Source organism: Haliotis cracherodii, unplaced genomic scaffold (genome assembly GCF_022045235.1).
Source record: "Haliotis cracherodii isolate W230 unplaced genomic scaffold, xgHalCrac1.p SCAF_3, whole genome shotgun sequence".
NCBI classification, from domain to species: Eukaryota; Metazoa; Mollusca; class Gastropoda; order Lepetellida; family Haliotidae; genus Haliotis; species Haliotis cracherodii.
Genome location: NW_027266286.1, coordinates 42,185,485 through 42,208,330, shown reverse-complemented (window position 1 = coordinate 42,208,330; position 22,846 = coordinate 42,185,485). Strand labels below are relative to the sequence as shown.

Sequence of the window (22,846 nt, the reverse complement as noted above, 5' to 3'; positions counted from 1 at the left end):
TGCTTCCCCAAAAGATCGAAAATTGCGTAAATGTATCCCTATATTTAGAAACTGCACAGATAGAAAGTTAAGATAATGGTTGGAAACTAAATCATGACCCACCCGGAACGTGACCTTTGACGAATCGTGCGTTCAAAGCAGCTCACGTGTATAAAAGAAGAAAATGGTTCTGGTTTTGGGCCCCCAAATCATTCTAAGTGTTGTCTTTCCAAAATGCTAATTACCTATCCATTTTCTAATTTTGACTCAATTTACCAGGATAGGTCGGATTGTAAGACGAACTGTTTATTTTTTAAATGAGCCATGCAGTTACATACATTGCTATGATATCTTCTCATCGTATGTGATCCGACAAAAAGAATGCCAGAGATTGCCACGTTCTTTCCTTAAGACAACGCAGTTGTTCCAGTCAGACTTGCTTTATCTCCATGTATGAACTCCTATTAAAAAGGAAAGCATCTGCAGTTTTCAAGAGATTCCCTTTGTTACGTTTACAAGGCTTCCAAGTCGTAAAGCCTGGTAGCGTGTGTGTCGACCATTGTGGTTGACAACTCCTGCTATTGGAACCAAGAAACCTGCTGATAATCTACGTCTATGTTGGTTTTCAAAAGGCATTTAGAAGTTTGAAGAACAGAAAGATATGAACCTTTTTGTGTCTGAAATAACAAAGAATTCACTATAGCACGTTTCAGGACTACTTCAGGTGCACTGTGACTGCGTATATATTACCTTTGTACATTAATCCTACCATAAATGCACATAAATGCACATATCAGAAGGTATATATAATAACTCACATACAAATACTCAATATTCACCTGATAAGGTGACAGGATGTAGCCCTGAAATGTTGTTACAAATAATAGAGAAGTTGTTATCCATAAAAAACGTTCATATCATTACGTCCACTGTTTTACATGTTGTATTTGCGAAAATACATGACTATTTGAACAACTGTATGCATATGCTGCCTGTTGGCCTTAAATCAATAGTCAGATCCGTAAAAGATTGATGATGATGATGATGATAATAATAATGATGGTGATAATGAAAATTAGAGAGAAGTATCTATCTCGCATCGTTTAGTCCATGTCCAAGTTAACGATATATCATCTTCCTGAGGCAAGGGAGTTAACTGACTTTAAAAGTCCAGTTTCCTCCCTTGCTGAACTAGGCTGGAATACTGGGCTCGATCGTTGCGCCCCCCAGTGGCTATTACCAATTATGTCCCTTCTAAGCCTCTCCTATGGACCAATCAGATTCCACCTCTCGTATCACTTGCGTTTGCTTCACACAAAATGGTGGCGCCCAGTCAGGACGATCTGATCGAAAATCAAGATCTGTATTGTGATAAAACGGGTCATCGCGAAATGCATCAAATCACGTGAGCACCTTGATTAAAAACATGAAAGGATTTGGAAAATATCTGCTGACAACGAATTGGCGATGCACATGCTTTGCAAACCCTGCAATCGATCGAAATCTGCACGACAGTTTACGAACCTGATTTTGATTTCGGTGCGCGATTTTGATTAGACTATTCATAGACTCGTTAGTCCAGACAAAACGTAACTCCATAATACCAGCCTAGTTCGGCAAGGGTGGAAACTGGACTTTTATAGTCAGTTAACTCCTTTGCCTCGGGAAGATTGCGATATATAGTCTTCGACACTACGCCAAGGTCACAATCCAGTGAACTTTACAATTCACAGAAAATGAAATGGATGCTGGCCTATTTCACTTTGAGCCTGTCAATAGGCGGTGTGTGCAGCGACACGACAGTGACGATCCATTCTCAATGGTTGGCACAGGGAGGCAGTGCTCGCTATGACAGTAACAGGTGGAACAAGCACAATAGCCTTGATCAGGAGTCCCTTATTCCCGAATGTCGGAACCTTCGGACTGACGCTGGGCGCTGGAATAACAATGGCTTTAGTTATCGTCTCTTCGAAGATGTAAGATCACCGCATACATAATACCAGATACTACTTACTTGATAATACATTCAATTTGTTTATAGAGATATTGGACCTTAATATTGAAAGTTCAGTGACGATTATACTTTATTATTTATAATCTTTTCATTTCAAATGAGATCTAAACAACAGGAAGAACTTCAATATTTCTTAAAATATCGTGTTGCAAAAATATTTTTCTGCTGTGCAGGCACGTGTTACTAAACCTAGCTACTGAACTGACAGACAATTACTTTCAAACAATAGCCCACATGCAACAGCAGAAATGAAAATATAATGTCAATACAACTGTAAATAAGAATGACCAAATAAATCTTGATGCCATAGTTTCGCTGCTGTTCAGGTTGACATAAATGTTTTTGTTAATATGCACTGACAAATGTTTACAAAATGTCACTAAGTGGAATATTTTTTATAACTTTATACAGCCAAACAAATCAGAATACAGTGTAAATGGCAATTGTTAAAGACCTGTCAGTAATGTAATCAGTAATTGTTTATCCACGGGACGTTATTGCATGTAAAAAAACCTTCAGTCTCTTCACAACCACTGAACATAAGAAGAAGTGTGACATCGTGTGATTTTAGTTATTCTGCCGACATGATATTTATGCTAACATACATTGCAAAACAAATGGGGGCATGTGCCGCGTTATGATTGGTTGCAACACGCTGTTAAATGTGATTTGAACTACATGTAGTAAGGAACTTTTCATTGCGTATGGTTACTTCAGTTCATAGGTATCATATCCAAATTTGGAAACATGACATTGGACATGGGAACTAGAATTCGTTATTTAATGGGCGTGACTAATACTTGTCAGAAAAAACTGCTTTTCAGATTTAGCTGGGTGAAAGTCGTCATGGAAGCGTATGACGCCATACCATTCCGCAGAGACGTCACCAAAGCCTCACAGCAGTTTGAACATACTTAGAAATAGGCTGCGGTTGTATTTTCTTGGTGTGAATATTTAATAACTCCTTAAGACACATCATGTTCTTCTCCTAACTGGATGTTTACTTGATAAAATAAATATTCAATTCAGTGGCCAGAGGACCCGAACCGTAGCGGCTACCCAGATCCCAGCTACTTGAAGAATGCCACCAAGCAGAAGGAACTGTTTTCCTTGTACCTTGCTAACATTAACAGTGGTTATGAGAACGACATGATCATGATGTCGAGAGGTAAGACAGTATCAATGCACAAAGCCAAAAAGGGAAAAAATACCAAAATATATCGAAATAGTCCAATACACAAACAAGTGTTATCAAATATACCAGGATACAATGTTGTACATAACGGTTTCATTTGATATTTGTTTCACAACATCAAATGAATATCTTCCTTTATGAGCGGGCAATATATTGTTTATTTATGTTTATTTTCCATCACAAGGGACAACTAAAAGTTTCATCCCTAAATGATATTTTTAACAATTATATCAGTTCTCATTTAATTCTTGGTGGTTTTTTTTAAAGAAATAGAATTGGTCAAGACATTTTGATTGACATGTTTTGGATATAATCAAGGACTATTTTTTTATAATTTGATAACTGAGATTCTTAGAGGCTGTGTCCTCGAAGGAGGTTGAAGTAGTGTAAACGTATTGTCCCCCTGCGAGGGTATGTAAGACCACCCCTATAAAAGTAGTTTTATTTTTGTCACATGTGTTGTCCTAATGTTTGGCTAAATTGATCAATAATCGACAACAGGGATGATGTAAATCCTGCTGGGGTCCATACAGGCATCAAAGGTACTGTAAGTCCCCATTGTCCCTATTATGGTGAAATACCTTTCGTTGCTGGCGATCTATGGGCCGTTTTTATATTATATTGTTATATATAGTTTTATCTTTTCATGGTTGTATGCTAGTTTAAAACTTAAATCTGTGAAGTTCTAGTTATTTTACTGTCCTTTGTTGAGAGGCTTTTATTGTTTAAATGTATATATTATGCATACCATTTGATAGTCACGAGGGGCGGTGGGGTAGCCCAGTGGTTGAAGCGTTCGCTCGTCACGCCGAAGAGCCGGGTTCGATTCCCCACGTGGGTACAATGTGTGAAGCCCATTTCTGGTGTTCTCCGCCGTGATTTTCCTTGAACATTGCCAAAAGCGGCGTAAAACCACTCACTCACCGATAATCGCTATATGGCTGAAATACTGTAACTCAAACTCTTATTTTTGATTTTCTTAAGTAAGGATATTGCAGAAAAGGTCGTATTATAACATACAATAGTAACATAGTGACTTGTAGAAAGGAATTATCTGATGATGCGAACTTTCAAAATACAAAACACGCTCCAATGATTTATACCATTTTTGGCCTAAATGAAGTGCTTTACAAAACAGGAGACACTATGATCAAGAAGGTCGAGAGGCATGTGGTATGTTATGCTTCTTGATAATAAAAATTCTGAAGAGAACAATCTATTTCTTTTGGAGAGTACTAAGTATAATAAAACTGAAACACATAAATCAGAAGAACAAATCAAGACGCGATGATGACTTTGGCAATGATATATCATTCTTAATTAGGCCATACATTTGAGGCTTCAAGTATTGAAAACCGTTTCTTTTGTGTTCATTTACGAACGTGTTTTTTCTCATGCTATTTACAGGTTTGTTTTTCCCGAGTTGGATGAACCAGTCCGAACATGCAGGTCAATTCCCCAACAACGTCGATGCTGCTGCAGAGTTCATGATGTTGATGGTGCAAGGAGTTTATGATTTCACCAAAGGACAGATCCCACCCTACATTGAACCCATGAATGAACCGGACACCAAATTTAACATCTTGAATTTCACAACAGTTGCCACGTTCCACAAATCAGTTGCGGAAAAACTCCATGCAAGATTTAACATAAAAGTTACTGGTCCCACACTTGATGGTTTCGCCAGAAATTCGGACAGAAACAACTTTACCGACTGGAAAACAGTGGCAAATTTCATGGACCTCACTTTAGACTATTTAGATTTGTTTTCCTTTCATTCGTACAACTCACTTATAGTTTCGGGAAAATCTCACAATTTCACTGGGATGAATGAAGCAAGGTTAGTAGCATTTGTCGACCTGGTTGAAAATTATGCCTCTCTGAAGACAGGGAAGATTGTCCCCATTGTTATCAGTGAGTATGGTCGCGACATCGTGAAAGGAATAAGCCCAACTGCTCCATCAGCAATAGTAGATTTTGCAACAATATACCACTCAAATGCCCACCGATTTACCCAACTAGGTCTTAGGGAATACATTGACAGAACAGTGGTGTTTCTTTTAGCCAATAATGAATATCCTTTTCCCAACTCGCAACTTTTCACTAACCAAGGACGACCTAAACGTGTCATCGACGTCTTCAAGTTCTGGTACAAATTCACGCCAGACTACTCCTTTATCAGAACTACCAGCCAGTATGATGGAGAGGAACGAATGGTGTCGCCGTTAGCAATGTCTAGTTCCCTACATAATGAAACCGTCATTCTCTTGCATAGCTATTCTCAGAAGTCACAGGTGGTCAAGCTAGACTTTGAAGACGACTGGATCAAACCAACCATTGGAGAAGCTACTTGCGTCACCATCAAGGACGAATGGTACCCGGTCATCACATTCAATGTAACCTTCGATATCCAGAAAACCCAGGGAATTGTTGAACTTTCTCCTGAAGCAACATGTCACTTCACATTCAAGACCCCCTCAGACCAACTACCTAATGTCACACTCAATGAAACCACATACTACGGAGCTGATACACTTATATCAATCAAGGGCAATATCGCCTTAACAGTAATAGCTCTACCAAATGGTCAATATCACAGTGCCAGACTGAGAGTTTCTGCCAGTTGGCCGATTAATGAAACAAACAGTGTATCATATCTTACCTTCAACCTCCACCTCCTTGAATCTTTCTATAAGCTGTATGACGCCAACATGATTGGAAGTACCACCTTTTGGGAGGTCTGGGAGTTTGCTGTCCCAACCTCCCTGTTTGCCACCGGGCCTAACCAAGTACAGATTCACTTCTCTAACAACATGACAGCGGGACATGTTTCTTCAGTTGCTCTTGTTACAGCCAAGTTTGTCCAAACTGATTTAAAGTCATGATAATGATATATTCCTCAATTTTGACATTATTAAACAAATTCCATCAAAATGTCTTATGTCATTGTTTTTATATTCCCAGGTCATCAGACGAAATACATTTTTAACAACCGCGAGTGTTGTCCAGAGCATGAATGCTAAATTAACCAGCATGTCACTTATTATTACTTCAGGTGAACGGTCCATAAAGTATATAAAATGTGTCTGAAAACAATGTTCATCTGTCAGTAAAATAAACTGGTAAACTTTTTAACGAGATGGCTGTAAAGGGTTCTGTCCGTTTGAGTGCTTTGCATTCTATGTTGGTTTGTTTTTAACCCCCGGTCAACACTTTGGTGTGGCTTGGATGTTTTTGCACGAAAGGAATTTTCCCGAAAATGATGGAAAATAGTTCACTGTATATTTCGAAAAATACGAAGAGTTATAAAATCAGCTATGTCTCAGCTTGCATGTGGAGAAATGTGGTAAGATGCATGTGATATGGCGCATAGGTGTAATATTTGTGTGTACATAATTCTGAATATGTATGTGAAATCAGCTTGTGGGCACATTCATACTAACCTAAGCTAGTTATGCGAAGTAGCTAAATCCACCCATGACGTTCCGGTTTAGAATAGGTCTTCAGCAACCCATGCTTGCCGTAAAAGGCGACTATGCTTTACGTAAGAGGCGACTAACGGGATCGGGTGATCAGGTTCGCTGACTTGGTTGACAAAAATATGTCGAAGTAGGTGCAAAATTGGAAAAGCAGATCTTAGACCCCGTCGCACACTAGCCTTATTTCATAGAATTATATGCATATATTGGGGGACAATGGCAAATAGATTTTTGGATATGGTTACCATAGAGACAAAACTTCAAAGAGAAATTGATAGTGCAACATAAGGGAAAGTTGTTCGGTAAATTTCACCATACTAATCTTGTGGTGAAGTGGAAAATAGCAAAACATGGTCAAACAGGCCCAAACAGTCCACGGACATGGGCCATCATTTAGGCCCTTTTGACAAGTGTATTTGTCGCCCCTTAGTCAAATCATCACTCTTTGTACATGAAACTCATGAGACCAAAGGCCAAAAGTACATAGTCTGGGGTGTGATATAAATTTACACTTCTTCGTTTCATACCATGATACAATTTCTTTTAGTTTCTGTACCGTCACACTAATTTACAGATTATGTTGACACGTGGATTGTGGTATTCATCTTCACCACAAACGTTTTTATATATTTTTTAAAGTCAATGTTCTCTTAAAATACCTACATGTCTGGTTGTTTTAATACATAACTCATAAGAACTGCAACATACTCGAAAAGGAGCCATTCTAAAATTAATTTATATTTTTCCTAATGCAGTAATTAGTTTTTCCTTTCTTCAACTGAACAAAGAACCATGTCATTTTTTATGTACGTCTTTCTAAGGTCTGTGCCAAATGGCATAAATGTTGCTGTAGCAAAATATAACCATATCCACATTCATATTACATGTTTTTACTTTTTGTTGCCCAATTTATTTTCACAGAGAAGCATCGTATTACATAATTTTCTAGGTTATCATGTAGATGGCACATTGACTAACGCGAACTTTTTACTATCCCTAAAACTACTATAGCTATACCTTCCACATTCATCATATACAATAGCATTTTTGTACTACATCTTACACTAAAAAACATTGTATATCCTTATGAAGTGGACTCTTTCAATGAATACCAAATGTTCTAGGGCGAACTTTTCAGATCCATGCAATATAATCGGGCCTATTTTGTATCAAATAGTTTACAGTAAACAGTATATGTAATAGATGACGAACACTTCAAGATTTTTAGTCCTACTCAAAACGTCGAATCAAGAGCAAGGGACCGATATAGGCCTTAATAGTGGAGATCTCTTCTCTGTGACGGACTATTTATATGGCACATGACCCTGTTATCCCCAGTAACCACGACCCTTGCAGTTTTAGCATGCTCTTTAACTTCTCCGCTGTTACTGCTTGACAAATGAAGATGAAATTTGTCACATATGTTCCTGGTAATGAAGACATCGAATATTTCAAATAATTGCAGCTTCGTTAAAAGTTGTTGGGTTAGAAATTCTTCAATTAAACCTAGGGTTTTTTAAAATTAAGAATCACAAGGCGCAGAAAGTTTTTGCATTAAATATCGATACCATAATCGATGCTTCTACAAACATTGATTTCTTTTTCCAAGAAGCTATGGCACCATATTTGCTTCTTTTACGCGCTACAGATTTGTGTCACCACAATAAAATTGAAAAGTCATCAAATTATTGTTTCACAATTCAGGTGAGTTACAGCGCTTTATAGCTCTATTGTTTAATTTAGTTTTGTTGTTTCGTTTGGAGCATCGGGAACACAAAGCATCTCACCCCTATTGCTTGGACCGATGCTCATGATGTCAATCACTGGATTATCTGGCCCTGATTCCATTATTTACAGTCGGCCGTCTTATAGCTGCAATGATACTGATCGCGGCGTTAAACAACAAACAAACAGAATGATATTAAGAAATATTTGAACAATACAAAATCGTCAGCGTAGGTTTTTTAAACAGTGCTGATCTGACAGATAAAATGCGTGTCGTCTAAAGGAATTGGCGTTTCAGTGATAATGTAATAACAGCTCGTCGTTCTACAAAAGTTGGAGGGACAAAGTGACTTGCACAACATGTTGTCTACCCTATCACCGCACCTACATACCGGCGCCATTTCTTATCATCTACAAACATCTAGAACAGTAGTGTCAAGGTCACCCATAAATTCCATGAAAAGTAACTATAAAGACTCTCGCTCTTAGTGCAGGTTGTAGAGATCACGAGTTAAACCTGGACCGTCTCGTGAGTATTTATCATGTATTGTAACATCCATGTTAGACTGAATGACGTATGTATGGCTTTACCGGACTCTTGGGTTTTTTTTCTAAACAAGGTAGTCAACCAAGCGATAATCAGTGGCAGGTTAGCAACTCGGACTTACTATAGTCGGTCAATGGTCTACCGAGACGCGTTGCACTTAGAGATCCTAATGTCCATATTTTATGTCAAACCTTGGACCAATTAAGACTTTGGAAGGCGTGTTCACATCACTACGTTATCTAAAATCACGCATGCAACAACTTTTTCATGGATATAACGGGCCGCCTCCGTGCCAGGAGAGCGGAAGGTCGGCGGTTCGATCCCCGGCCGTTTCATACCAAATGTGGTACTTGTTCTTAATGTGCCTGGCGCTCGGCATTAAGCGGCTAAAACAAGGACTGGCCGGCTCAAAATCAGTATACTGTATCTGAATGGGGTGTCTGAATGATTATACTTTATAATCGGCATTCGGACTGGTATAAGCTGTATGACGGCGGCCTGTAAACATTAGAATCTTGACTAGACAATTCAGTGACTGATATCGCGCGCAACGATGCACGCCTTATTGTACGATGACACACAATCAACCAAGTACCCGAGCCAATAAGTCGCATGTTATGACCAACATAGGTTGCCACGCTTATTCTAACCCGGAATGCCCACGGTGGAGAGAAAAATTAAATTCAATATTTAATTGATAAATATAATTCTTTGTTTGAAAAGAAAATTTAAGTTTAATCAAAGAATACGATATACTGTTGTTACAATGCAAGTTGCTATTCCAAATGGAGCCATTTTAAGTAGTAGATACTCTGCATGTATAGGAAGTATGTAAGTGTACATGGGATTCATTAATGTATATTTTAGTTGCCGGGGGGCGGTGCCATACGTCAGCTGCTTAAAGAATAAATAAATAAATATATAAATAACACAGCTCAGTGGAAAGCCTTTTAAAATAACACGTAATTGAAATGGACATGTATAACTTTATCCATCATATTGACTTGAGAGCCTCTTTTATGGTTAATAGTAAATAGATTAGTGAAATGAAACCAGGTCACCATATTGTAATCGTTACATTAAAGATGATATTTATTACAGGAAATGAAATGGACTCTGGTCTTTCTCTCTTTGAGCCTGGCAGTAGGCAGTGTATACGGTGACACAACTGTGACGATCCACCCTCAGTGGTTGGCACAGGGAGGTAGTGCTCGCTATGACAGTAACAGGTGGAATAAGCACAATAGTCTGGATAGCACATCCCTCATTCCCAACTGCCGGAGCATTCGGACTGATAGTGGACGCTGGAATAACAGAGATTATAATGATCGCCTTTTCCAAGACGTAAGAACAAATTTTGAATAATAATGAATATATTACATGAAAATGAAAGTTGTCACTATTATTGTTCAAAGCTATATGTGACACTATCAAGTTGAAAGCAAATTATGGTGATTTTGGTATATATTCATTTACCACAACGATCAATCCTGTTACGGTAAATATATTTTGAGTACAGCAAGCATGTGTTGCTATATCTGTCTACTGAACAAACAATAATGGTGTGGAGCCAATAACAGGTCAAACACTACCCAACATGTTACAACAGAAAACAAAACAAACCATTAAAATAAGAATAAATCAACTTCTCAATTGTTCGTAATTTGTTTCAACCTTTCAATAATTTAAGGGTTTCCCAATGACAATAAAAGCGATTATATTAGTTCTTGAGCCACATTTAGACACAGTATGTCAGCTATTTAGGTTGAGAGTAAATTTTCTTGCTGATATGTATTGACGAATGTTTAGAAATTTGCAACTTGAATACAATACAACTAATCTTCTAAGCATATTGATTGTAGTGGCCAGAGGACCCAAACCGCAGTGGCTACCCAGACCCCAACCATCTGAAGAACGTCACCAAACAGCAGGAACTGTTCTCCAAGTACGTTGAGAACACCAACAGTGGTTATGAGAACGACATGATCATGATGGCGGAAGGTAAACATGTTCGATAAAATGTCACTCTGACCATGACGGAACAACTGAACATTACTGGATAAGGCCAAAACAAACGAGAGTATTTAAAATCAGGTCCGTGTATTCAGTTAATTCACTGGACCTCTAGTAGCAAGCATCGTTTGGGCCACGCTGGCAGCCATCTTTGGGCAAACATCACCCCCATTGGTGCGACATGTGTCCACTGTCGGTTCATCGTCCCCTGCCACTCTGAAGTAGTGCCCATCAGTGAACCAACGTCAATTGTTTGTTTGATGATTGTTCTATAAAGACAATGTTAAAAAGGAATGCACCGTGAACAAAGACCATAAGCGGAATTTGTTTCCCTCTCTTAAATACCAAAGGACAGGAGAAAAAAAATATATGGTGCATAAGTAGCCCCCCCCCCCCCCCCCCCCCCCCCCCCCCACACACACACACACACACACACACACATATATATACGGATCGGGTTGCAAAGTCGGTATCACCGTACCGCAACGGCGTGGATCGTTACTCATAATATCAACCAGTGGTTTGTCTGGTCAAAACTCGATTTTATTAAATGCCGCCGTCGTATATCTGGGAATTGCTGAGTGCTGTGTTAAACAGCAAACGTATACGTCTACTCCTTATATGATATGTTAACGGGAACATGCAAGCATAATTATCTCTTTTTATCACTTCATTCATAAAATAATCAGATAGGAATACGGGTAAAAAAATGTCCCTTACCCTTACCTACATGTTTGGGGAATTTTGGCCAATAGTTAATCGAGGAATTGATATGATGTATGAGCTCATCAAAAGTAATTCTGACGAAGGGTTCTTGTTGCATGTACCAAGTAAATCGGTTTGGTTTATCACATTATCCATCATATAAAAAATCCAACATTCTTCAGCAGATTTCTTGAGTCACCCTATCTAGTTAGTGTTCTTCGCCAAAGGCATTCGAACATCTGACTCTTGGTTGATTCTAAAATCAACCCTACTGCAATATAGTAACATGTGTATGTAGAAGTATGATTCATAAATGTTTAGGTTGAAATGTGATTCCTTGATCATAAAACATTTGGCTGTGTAATAGTTAAAGACACATATACAATAAATATTATAACATGATTTCACAACAATAAACTCTGATAATTTGCATTAAAACGACCAATAAAGGTATTCATATATAACGAAATTAAAACTTTTTGTTTAGGTATAACATAAGTCAATATATCCTTCTATGTCGAAGCCATTTTCGTATCACTGACAAAATGTTTCTCTCCAAAGCATTTTTTTCTCGAAGTACTTCAAAAACACATGTGTCCTTAGATCCTTGCAATATATCATCTCGCTAGCATGTCGCACAACAAATCCACTTCAATTATTTTTCCTTCATGCATCATTTATTCTTCATTTGTATATTTCAGATGTTTTCTCACATGTTCCTTTCCAATCATTTTACCATCAACATTATTTTACTCTTTTGCTATTTACAGGTATTTACTACCCGAGTTGGATAAACAAATCTGAACATGAAGGTCAATTCCCAAACAATGTCGATGCTGCTGCAGAGTTCATGATGTTGATGGTGCAAGGAGTTTATGATTTCACAAAAGGACAGATACCACACTACTTTGAGTCCATCAATGAACCGGATGGTAAATGGCGTATATTAAATTTCACGACTGTTGCCAAATTTCACAAATTAGTTGCTGAGAAGCTCCATGCGAGATTTAACATCAAAGTGTCCGGTCCTACACTTGACGGAGAAACTGGGGCGGCGGATGTAAACAACTTTTTGTATTGGCAAAAAGTGGCCAATTTCCTTGACGTAACTTTAGGCTATATAGATGTATTTTCGTTTCATTCGTACAACTCACTCATTGTTTCGGGGAAATCACACAATCTTACTGGCATGAATGAAGCACGTCTGGTAGCATTTGTCGACCTGGTTGAGAGCTATGTCTCCCAGAAGACTGGAAAGATTATCCCCCTTGTTATCAGTGAATATGGACGTGACATCGTGATAGGAATTGACAAATTTGCTCCATCGGGTATTGTAGACTTTTCAACAATATACCACTCAAATGCCCACCGATTTACCCAACTAGGTCTCAGAGAATACATTGACAGAGCAGTGGTGTTTCTTATAGCCAATGAAAAATATCCAGGACATGATAGTCTCAACTGGTCACTTTTCACTCTTCAAGGAAACGCCACGCGTATGGTTGACGTCTTCAAGTTTTGGTACAAATTCACGTCAGGCTACTCCTTTATCAGAACTACCAGTCAGTATGATGGAGAGGAACGAACGGTGTCGCCGTTAGCAATGTCAAGTCCACTGAATAACGAAACTGTCATTCTTCTGCATAGCTATTCTCAGAAGTCACAGGCGGTCAAGCTAGACTTTGAAGACGACTGGATCAAGCCAACCACTGGAGAAGCTACTTGCGTCACCATCAAGGACGAATGGTACCCAGTCATTACCTTCAACGAACCCTTCGACATCCATAAGACACAAGGAATGGTTGAACTTCCCCCTGAAGCAACATGTCATTTCACATTCAAGACCCCTTCAAACACACTGCCTTCAGTCACACTCAACGAAACTACATACTACGGAGCTGATACACTTATACCAATCAAGGGAAATACGGTATTGACAGTAATATCTCTACCAAATGGCCAATATCACAGTGCAAGACTGAGAGTTTCAACCAGTTGGCCGATCAATGAAACAAACAATGTATCCTATCTTACCTTTAACCTCCACCCCCTTGACTCTTTCTATAAGCTGTATGATTCCGACAAGTTTAACAGCACCACCTACTGGGAGGTTTGGGAGTTTGCTGTTCCAACCCCCATCTTTGTCACGGGGCCTAACCTGGTGCAGGTTCACTTCTCTAACGACATGACATCAGGATATGTTTCTTCAGTTGCTCTTGTCACAGCCAAGCTGGTCCCTTCTGATTTGAAGTAATGATAATGATAACATTGACGAATTCCCCTATTTGACATCAATAAACAAATTAGATCAAGGTTGCATTGTTTAGATATTCCCAGGTCATGAGACCAAATAAATGATTAATAAAAGCGAGTGTTGTTCTGATCTCGAATACAAAGTCCTTAATAATTACTTGAGGTTATTGTTCTTGTGTGTATATACTAGTATAATGTACAGTCACACCCGGAAATTGTATGTCTTGACCTAATGCTTATTCAGCCTGGTCTTGTCCACACATGATTATTTACAGAAGGCGGTCTATAAATGGACTGTTGCAGAGTCCCACGTTTAGCAACAAACAAACAATAAATGAAACATGTATTCAGAATTTGGGATGTTGAAGAATACGTCAAACTGACAACTGACCCCAGAAATATACCGGCCAGAATATGAGAAACGCAAGTGACCATCATCTGGTTTCCTGTCGGACACAAAATCGCAAGAATTATGATAATTATGAGAATAATTTTGAAGTTCAGCTAAACCACAGCTTGCGTGTGAGATGTAGACTCACAGGTGTATACATTTGTAATTAAAATTTGTAACGTGCTGGTTTACTTGAGTAGAAAAGATTTTGACCGTGCAAGTTAAAAACCCTAGCTGTAAAGCTCTCTACAGTTCAAAACGTTCGTACCCTAGTAATCCAACTCAATATGAAATTAATGTCTTATGAATTCGTATTTGGAAGTTTAAGGGATGCTATCTTCACTGTGACGCATATTTTAGGCGATTTACTAACGCTACAGGTTACATTAGAATGCGCGTATACTCTTCACACTTCCGAAAAACAAACCAGTTGATCAGAATGCAGGATTTTACGTGAAATACAATGAATACAATTCTACTAATCTTATAAGCATATTAATTGTTTTGGCAAGAGAGAAGTATGAGCTGCCATTACACACTGTATCATCCGCAGGTTTCTTGGGTTGTTAGGCAGGAAGTGTCGTGGAGTCCTTCACAATGGTGAACACACATGCCACTAGGCTTTACGTCTGTCATGCTGTATGAAACCATGCACAAAAGTATCCGTTAAAGTTTGTAAACGCCACGGAAAGAATCTATTGAAAACGGCATGTGCGTGTCTTTTTAAGGGGAGTATATATGGCGATAAGGTAAGTCGAAAACTGACTGAAACAACCATCTGGTCCAAAAGAACACACGTTCAAATTCTTGACCAGATACGATAAGAAGATATCATGACAATGTATAAAACTGGCCGCCACGCAGCTATTGAGTGTCGACAGAACATTGTAAGAAGGCAGTGTGTTGATACCCAGGTAGATTTGTGAAATGTTTAATGTGAGTATAGAGACATCCGTGTTGCCATATGAATGTGGGGCCAAACAGCATGGCTCGTATCAAGAATTAATAGCTTGGCTTAAAATCCGACAACTCCTGGCAAAGTGAGTCAAATGAGATAATCGACAGGCAGTTGACATTATGGAAAGGCAATACTTGAATAGATGGTGTGTCTATTGGGACCCCAAAGCACCACTATTTTCTGTCTCTTTTTCATACATGTGAGTTGCTCATGTGTTGTTTTCATAATAAATAATTCGTTGCAGCTCATGTTCCGGATGAGTCATGAATTAGTTACCGATCAGGAACTTAATCTTCTTTTTGTACGGTTTCTAAGTAAGAGTTGCACTCATAATTTTTGCATCTTTTTGGGAAGCTTTTTCTTTACAATATCATTAACATGTACTCTACGTCCATGGTTATTTATAAGCCATTTAGAAGTTGGAAGAACATAAAGCCATGGAGCGTTTTGAGTCTGAACCAACAAATCATCAATTATTGTAACACGTTTCCGTACTTCTTCAGGTGCAGTGTGAAAGCATATACATTATATTTGTACAGTATCCTACCCATAACACACAAATTAGCATGTATATATATATATATAATTGATGATTTGTTGGTTCAGACTCAAAACGCTATATAATATCTCACACACAAATGCTATTTGATGATGAGACAGGATGTAGCCCTGAAACGTTGGTGCAAATAATAGGAAAGCTGTTATCCACAAAAATACCTTTAATATCATTACGTCTCTTTCGTCTGGGTTTATGTTTTACTTGCGATAATACTTGATCATTTGAACAACTGTATGTATCTGTTGCTTCATTGACATTATATCAATATAGTCAGATATGTCGTTTTCGTTAAAGTCACAATCCAGTGCTCATGTGATTAAACCTTCACTTTTCATTGCACAGAAAATGAAATGGACACTGGTCTGTTTCACTTTGAGCTTGTCAATAGATGGTCTATACAGTGAGGCGACGGTAACGATCCACCCTCAATGGTTGGCACAGGGAGGTAGTGCTCGCTATGACAGTAACAGGTGGAACAAGCACAATGGTCTGGATAGCACATCCCTCATTCCAAACTGCCGGAGCATTCGGACTGATAGTGGACGCTGGAATAACAGAGATTATAATGATCGCCTTTTCCAAGACGTAAGATCAACCTTTGAATAATACTGAATATATTACTTGATATTGAAAGTTGTCACTAGTATTGTTCAAAGATATATTTGGCACCGTAAAGTTGAAAGCAAATTATGGTGACAATGTATTGGCATAAATTAATTTTCAACAACGAGAAATCCTGTTGCGAGAAAGCAAATTATGGTGATAATGAGTTGCTATATTCATTACGGCAACGAGAAATCCTGTTACGAGAAATATATTTTGATTGCAGCAGGCACGTGTTGCTATATCTGTCTACTGAACAGACACTAATGGTGTTCTAGCCAATAACAGGTCAAACACTACCCAACATGTTACAACAGGAACCAAAACAAACGGTTAATATTAAAATAAATTACATGTTCAACCTTTCAGTATATTGAGATCTTGGCAGTGATAATGAAAGCGAATATACTATTCCCAAATGTGGGAGCATTCGAACTGACAGCGGGCGCTGAAATAACAATGCGCTATATTACAATCTTTTCCAAGATGTGTTGGGGGGACGGGTGGCCCAGTAGTCTAAGGCGCCGCGATTCGCTGTGCAGAGTTGCGTCCCTTGGGCACGCCAGAAACCTATGATTGTGGGTTCGAATCCCTGTTCGCCCCAATTATGTTTCTAGGTTTGTCAGCACCATACCCGTGCTCGTGGGTTTCACAGAAGTGGTAAACGTCTAAAACCTGCATCACTTCGGGTTTTCCTCTCAAATTAAGCTGACAAGCCGCGATATGACTGGAATAATGTTAAAAGCGGCTTTAAACCCAACTCACTCACTCACTCACTCCAAGATGTGTTATTATTTTATTCTTAATACCAGATACCACTTACTTACCTGTTGAACATTAACATGTTGATAATTCAGTGAGGATTATACAGTTATGGAATCTATTAATTTCACATGGTTATCTCTTCTCACAATATGTTGACAGTTCAGGCATATGTTGCCTTAATTACCACCTTATCTACTTTGCCAAAGAAGCATCAAGTGAAATATATACCCTTCAAAAAACGAAACGCAAAGCCAGATTTGTGTGAGGAAGGAAAAATACATTTATACGAGGAGCCGTACAAGGTATTGAGCCAAAATGTTGTGGGGAGAACACTTCGTGATTGTAGTCATCTCAGTTATCGGTACATAGGAAAAGTCAAAGGTGAAGGTCAGCTATCATCATAACGCGTTTGTCCCCCGTTGGAATCGAAAGCGGCCTGACATCTATGGAAGATACGAGTATGCGAATAATATACCGGGGAATGGTAGCACACTCGGCCGGCAACGCAAAATCCAACTGCTGCAACGCCTGGGGTTGTGGTTGACGTCGGTGTAGCCTTCTATCAAATTCATCCCACAGGTGCTCTATCGGGTTGAAATCCGGGGATCTTGAGGGCCAGGGGAGAACATTAACTTTGTTGTTGTGTAGACAGTCTCTTGTGATACGTGATGTATGCGGTCGAGTGTTGTCCTGCTGGCATATACCGTTGCCGTTGACTGCAATTGGGAAGACGTGTGGTAGGAGATTTCGTTGATGTATCATTGCCCTGGATATGGACCAAACCTGTCCTGCCATGATGAGAGATAGTCGCCCATATCATGACGTTACCCCCACCAAACCTGTCCACTTCCTGTACGCAGTTTCCGGCGTAACGTTCTCCCCGACGTCTGAAGATTCGTGCTATTCCATCCCCTCGACGGAGGAGAAATCAATGCAGTCGTTGTTGGGTGTTGTCGACTCAATATGACGCGTCGAAACTAATGGTTTGCATGTCCTTGATGTGATCATTTTGATCCGCGAAATTTGTTACTGACACAATAACACATTAAACCTCGTCATGTTGCACTTATTGGTCCGCTTATTTTGCTTTTATGGCAAAAAATATCCGTCTTGCGTTTCTTTTTTAAGAGTAATATCAAACAAAAGGTTAATGACACAATAGTTTGAAATGAGAATACAGAGTAAACTTTAATTGTTTTCGGTCGTCTTAGTAATTTAAACAGTTAATGTCTATCCACGAAGCCTTAAGCTTTTAACTTCTTAAACAACTGCAGTCTCTTCACAACCACTAAACATAGTAAGGAGTTCTGCATCTCATGATTTCAACTATTTTGCTGAAATTAATTTATACATTGTAAAACAAGCATGGGAGCATGTGCTTCAATCTAATTGGTTGAAAAACATCGTTAAATGGGATTTAAACCCCGAACTTCGGAACTTTTCACACAGTGTATGGATACTTGATAGGTATCATAATCCGATTTTGGAAAATGTGGCACTGAGCATCCGACTTACAATACCGCATTCATTATTTGTTCCCTTCTCCTTTCAAGAAGGGAAAATTCGTCGTGGAAGCATATGACACCATACCATTCGCACATTGCATATACTTAGAAATAGACTGCTGTTGTATTTTTAATGTTGTTGATTTCATGTTTTAAAGATGTGCGGATGGTAATGTGTACACGATGCTCGAGAATTATGATAAATGTTATTTGCAGGTGTAAATATTCAATAACAGCTTCAAATTGGAAGAAACATTATGTTTCTCTCCTAACTGTTTGCTTGATGGAATATTACATTCAGTGGCCAGAGGACCCCAACAGAAGTGGCTATCCAGATCCCAACTACTTGAAGAATGCCACCAAGCAGAAGGAACTGTTTTCCTTGTACCTTGCTAACATAAACAGTGGTTACGAGAACGACGTGATCATGATGTCGAGAGGTAAGACAGTATTTATGCACTGAGCCAAAGATAGAAAAATACAATGATTAAAACAGTCCAATACGCAGAGTATTGTAAGGAATTCTTTAGCCTTGTTGAGAACGAATTGTGCATCATTGTTGGGGAATTGTGAAGCACTTCAACTTTGGAAACGAATAAACGTATAGTTAAATTTTACTCTAACCCAAATGCATTAAACTTACAATGCTACATGTATTTTTAGTTATCAAATTATACCAGGATACAACGTTGCACATAACTGTTTCATTGATATTTGTTTCAGAACATCCAGTGAATATTGCACTTATTGTCCGGGCGAGATATGATATATTTGTAGTAAATGTTGTTGAGAAAGGACATTACATAAAATGTCGAATTAAAACATGCAATAGTAACACCGTTAGGTGTAAAAAGGAACTGTTTAATGAAGTTAACTTACACAATACTCTCCAATGATTTAAACCATTTATTGCCAAAATTAGGTGCTTCGCAAAACTAGAGACAATAAGAGACAAGACGGTCGAAAAGCATAGGGGACTCATTTATTTTTTCTTGATAATGATTCGTGGAGGAATTTTTTTTTTTAAGGAGAAATAAGCATCATAAAACTGACAGACGTGATTCAGAAGAAGAAACTGAGATATTTCATTCATCAATTAGTGTCCTGTTCCGTTGTATTATTAATTTTAGCTCTAAACTGGCCGAACTGGATGAACCAGTCTGAACATGAAGGTCAGTTCCCCAACAACGTCGATGCTGCTGCAGAGTTGGTGATGTTGATGGTGCAAGGCGTTAACGACTTCACCGAAGGACAGATGCCAGCCTACATTGAACCCATTAATGAACCGGACCCAAAATTCAACATTTTGAACCTCACGACTGCCGCCATGTTCCACAAATCAGTCGCGGAGAAACTCCATACAAAGTTTAACGTCAAAGTTGCTGGTCCTACACTTGACGGTTTTGCCAGAAATTCGGATAGAAACAACTTTACCGACTGGAAAAAAGTGGCCAAGTTCATGGACATCACTATGGACTTTTTAGACGTGTTTTCCTTTCATTCGTACAACTCACTAACTGTTTCGGGGAAATCTCACAAGTTTACTGGTATGAATGAAGCACGTCTGGTAGCATTTGTTGACCTGGTTGAAAGCTATGCCTCACAGAAGACCGGAAAAATTATCCCTCTTGTTATCAGTGAATATGGTCGCGATATTGTGCTAGGAATTGACAAATTTGCTCCATCAGGTATAGTCGACTTCTCAACAATATACCAAGCCAATGCCCACAGATTTACCCAACTAGGTCTCAGGGAATACATTGACAGAACAGTGGTGTTTCTTTTAGCCAATGAAAAATATCCGGGACATGATAGTCTCAACTGGTCACTTTTCACTCGCCAAGGAAACGCCACACGTATGGTCGACGTCTTCAAATTTTGGTACAAATTCGCATCAGGATACTACTTTATCAGAACTACCAGCCAATATGATGAACTCGAAAGAACTGTATCGCCGTTAGCAATGTCCAGCCCATCGAATAATGAAACGGTTGTTCTCTTGCATAGCTATTCTCCGAAGTCAAAATCCGTCAAGCTAGACTTTGTGGACGACTGGATCAAGCCAACCACTGGAGAAGCTACTTGTATCACCATCAAGGACGAATGGTACCCAGTCATTACCTTTAATGAACCCTTCGACATCCAGAAGAGCCAAGGAATGGTCGAACTTCCGCCTGAAGCAACATGCCACTTTACATTTAAAACACCTTCACACCAACTGCCTTCAGTCACTCTCAACGAAACCACATACTACGGAGCTGATACACTTATACCAATCAAGGGAAATGTCGCCTTAACAGTAATATCTCTACCAACTGGTCAATATCACAGTGCCAGATTGAGAGTTTCTGCCAGTTGGCCAATCAATGAAACAAATAGTGTATCATATCTAACTTTCAACCTCCACCCCCTTGAATCGTTCTATAAGCTGTATGATGCCAACATGATTGAGAGTACCACCTTTTGGGAGGTTTGGGAGTTTGCTGTCCCAACCTCCCTGTTTGTCACTGGGGCCAACCAAGTACAGATTCACTTTTCTAACAACATGACAGCGGGACATGTTTCTTCAGTTGCTCTTGTCACAGCCAAGCTGGTCCCTTCTGATTTGAAGTCATAATAATGATAACATATCTGACAAATTCCTCAAATCTGACAGCATTAAACAAATTCCATTAATATTTCATTGTTTCTATCTTCCCAGGTCAGGTGTTGTCCTGAGCTTGGCTGCTATATATTAAGCAACATGTCCTTAATAATCAATTTAGGTTAATTGTCCATAATGTACATATAATGTATCTTGAAAACAACTTTCATTGTCCAAGAAAAAAACTGGTAATTTATTACATGGCTGTAAAAGGGTATATAGCTCCGATTGACTAGTGCGTTGCATTCTATGATTGTTTGGTTGTTGCGTAACGCCGAACTCAGCACTATGACGCAGCAAGGAAATTAAAGCGTTTACTGAATATGCTGCATATTTTGAAAAATGCTGTCAGTTAAATAGAGCTGGCCCACTGAGATACCATGCCACACTTTAACATCGATACCAAAGTCAACGTGTACTGCACGAATCCTTGTTTTATCCCAAAATGCTGAGCACCAGGCAGTGAAATAATATATACCATTTCTTAACGTCTTTTGGTATGACCCGGCAAGGGAATCGAACCACAGACCTTCCACTACATAGTCCACAAGATTACTTAGATGGTCTCTAACTCTTTAAGACTTAAAACCATTATAATAAAAACTTATTACTGGAAATGTACACATTTGTTGTTTATAGATGTTATTGATCTCAATCGTTGTGTCTGCGACTGCGAGGCTTTGTCACCAACAAGTATTGAAATTCGCTTAATTCAGGCATTGTTCGAGACAGAGCTCGTTGCCTGTCCGACATGTCGGAGCAAGACATTACAGATGAATTGGCTAGTCAAGGGGTAACTGCAGTTAAGCGTTTCACCATGAAATCCAGAGACGGTGACATCATCCCGTCAAATACTTATATGCTTACTTTTGCCCTGTCAGCCCTTCCCAAGTCTGTTAAAGCTGGTTATCTAAACATCGGAGTGGAGGTGTATGTCCCCAATCCACTCCGTTGTTTCAAGTGCCAAAAATTTGGACATGGATCAAAATCTTGTATTCACTCTGTAGTTTGTCAGCGCTGTGGTGACCACCATGACAGCACTGGATGCACAGCTGACATTAAATGTTCAAACTATAACGGGAAACATCTGGCTTCATCTAAATTATGTCCAGTTTGGCAAAAACAATCAAAAATCATAAAGCTCAAACATGAACAAAATATCTCGTTTTACGAGGCTAAGAAGGTTATTGAAAGTCAGTCCCCGTCTACTCCACTTACCAGAACCTACTCTGCTGCTACTGTCTCCGCTCCTCAAACTCCTCCAACAGTATCAATTTCTGTTCAAACAGAATTGACATGGATTAAATCAGATACACCTATCAGCATAACTTCTGTGATAACATCAAATTCATCCTCGAGTCAAACTGAAACTTTGTCTGTTAACCCTGATGCTGTTGCATCAGCTACTAAAGAGCCAGAGGCTACTGTTGAACCAGGACCACTTGGATCTACCGATGTTACTCTGACCAGAAAAGAAAGGAAAAAACTAAATAGGAAACAGACAACTAGGA

General features: G+C 39.0%; 3 protein-coding genes across 3 annotated transcripts; all 3 read left to right on the top strand.

The window, feature by feature from the left end:
• The first annotated feature begins 1,715 nt into the window (after positions 1–1,715).
• LOC139475056 (beta-porphyranase A-like) lies at positions 1,716–6,073 on the top strand. Its single transcript, XM_071258286.1, has 3 exons — positions 1,716–1,955; positions 3,023–3,161; positions 4,596–6,073. The coding sequence occupies exons 1-3, from the start codon at positions 1,716–1,718 to the stop codon at positions 6,071–6,073; spliced, it is 1,857 nt and encodes a 618-aa protein (XP_071114387.1).
• A 2,835-nt stretch (positions 6,074–8,908) lies between these two features.
• LOC139474801 (beta-porphyranase A-like) lies at positions 8,909–13,911 on the top strand. The gene is made up of 4 exons (XM_071257926.1): positions 8,909–8,921; positions 10,041–10,283; positions 10,802–10,940; positions 12,428–13,911. The coding sequence occupies exons 2-4, from the start codon at positions 10,044–10,046 to the stop codon at positions 13,909–13,911; spliced, it is 1,863 nt and encodes a 620-aa protein (XP_071114027.1). The 5' UTR covers positions 8,909–8,921; positions 10,041–10,043.
• Positions 13,912–15,186: 1,275 nt separating this feature from the next.
• Positions 15,187–21,339, top strand: LOC139474833 (beta-porphyranase A-like). Its single transcript, XM_071257981.1, has 4 exons — positions 15,187–15,237; positions 16,161–16,403; positions 18,993–19,131; positions 19,822–21,339. Exons 1-4 carry the CDS (start codon positions 15,229–15,231, stop codon positions 21,306–21,308), a joined length of 1,878 nt encoding a protein of 625 aa, XP_071114082.1. The 5' UTR covers positions 15,187–15,228; the 3' UTR covers positions 21,309–21,339.
• The last annotated feature ends 1,507 nt before the right edge of the window (positions 21,340–22,846 follow it).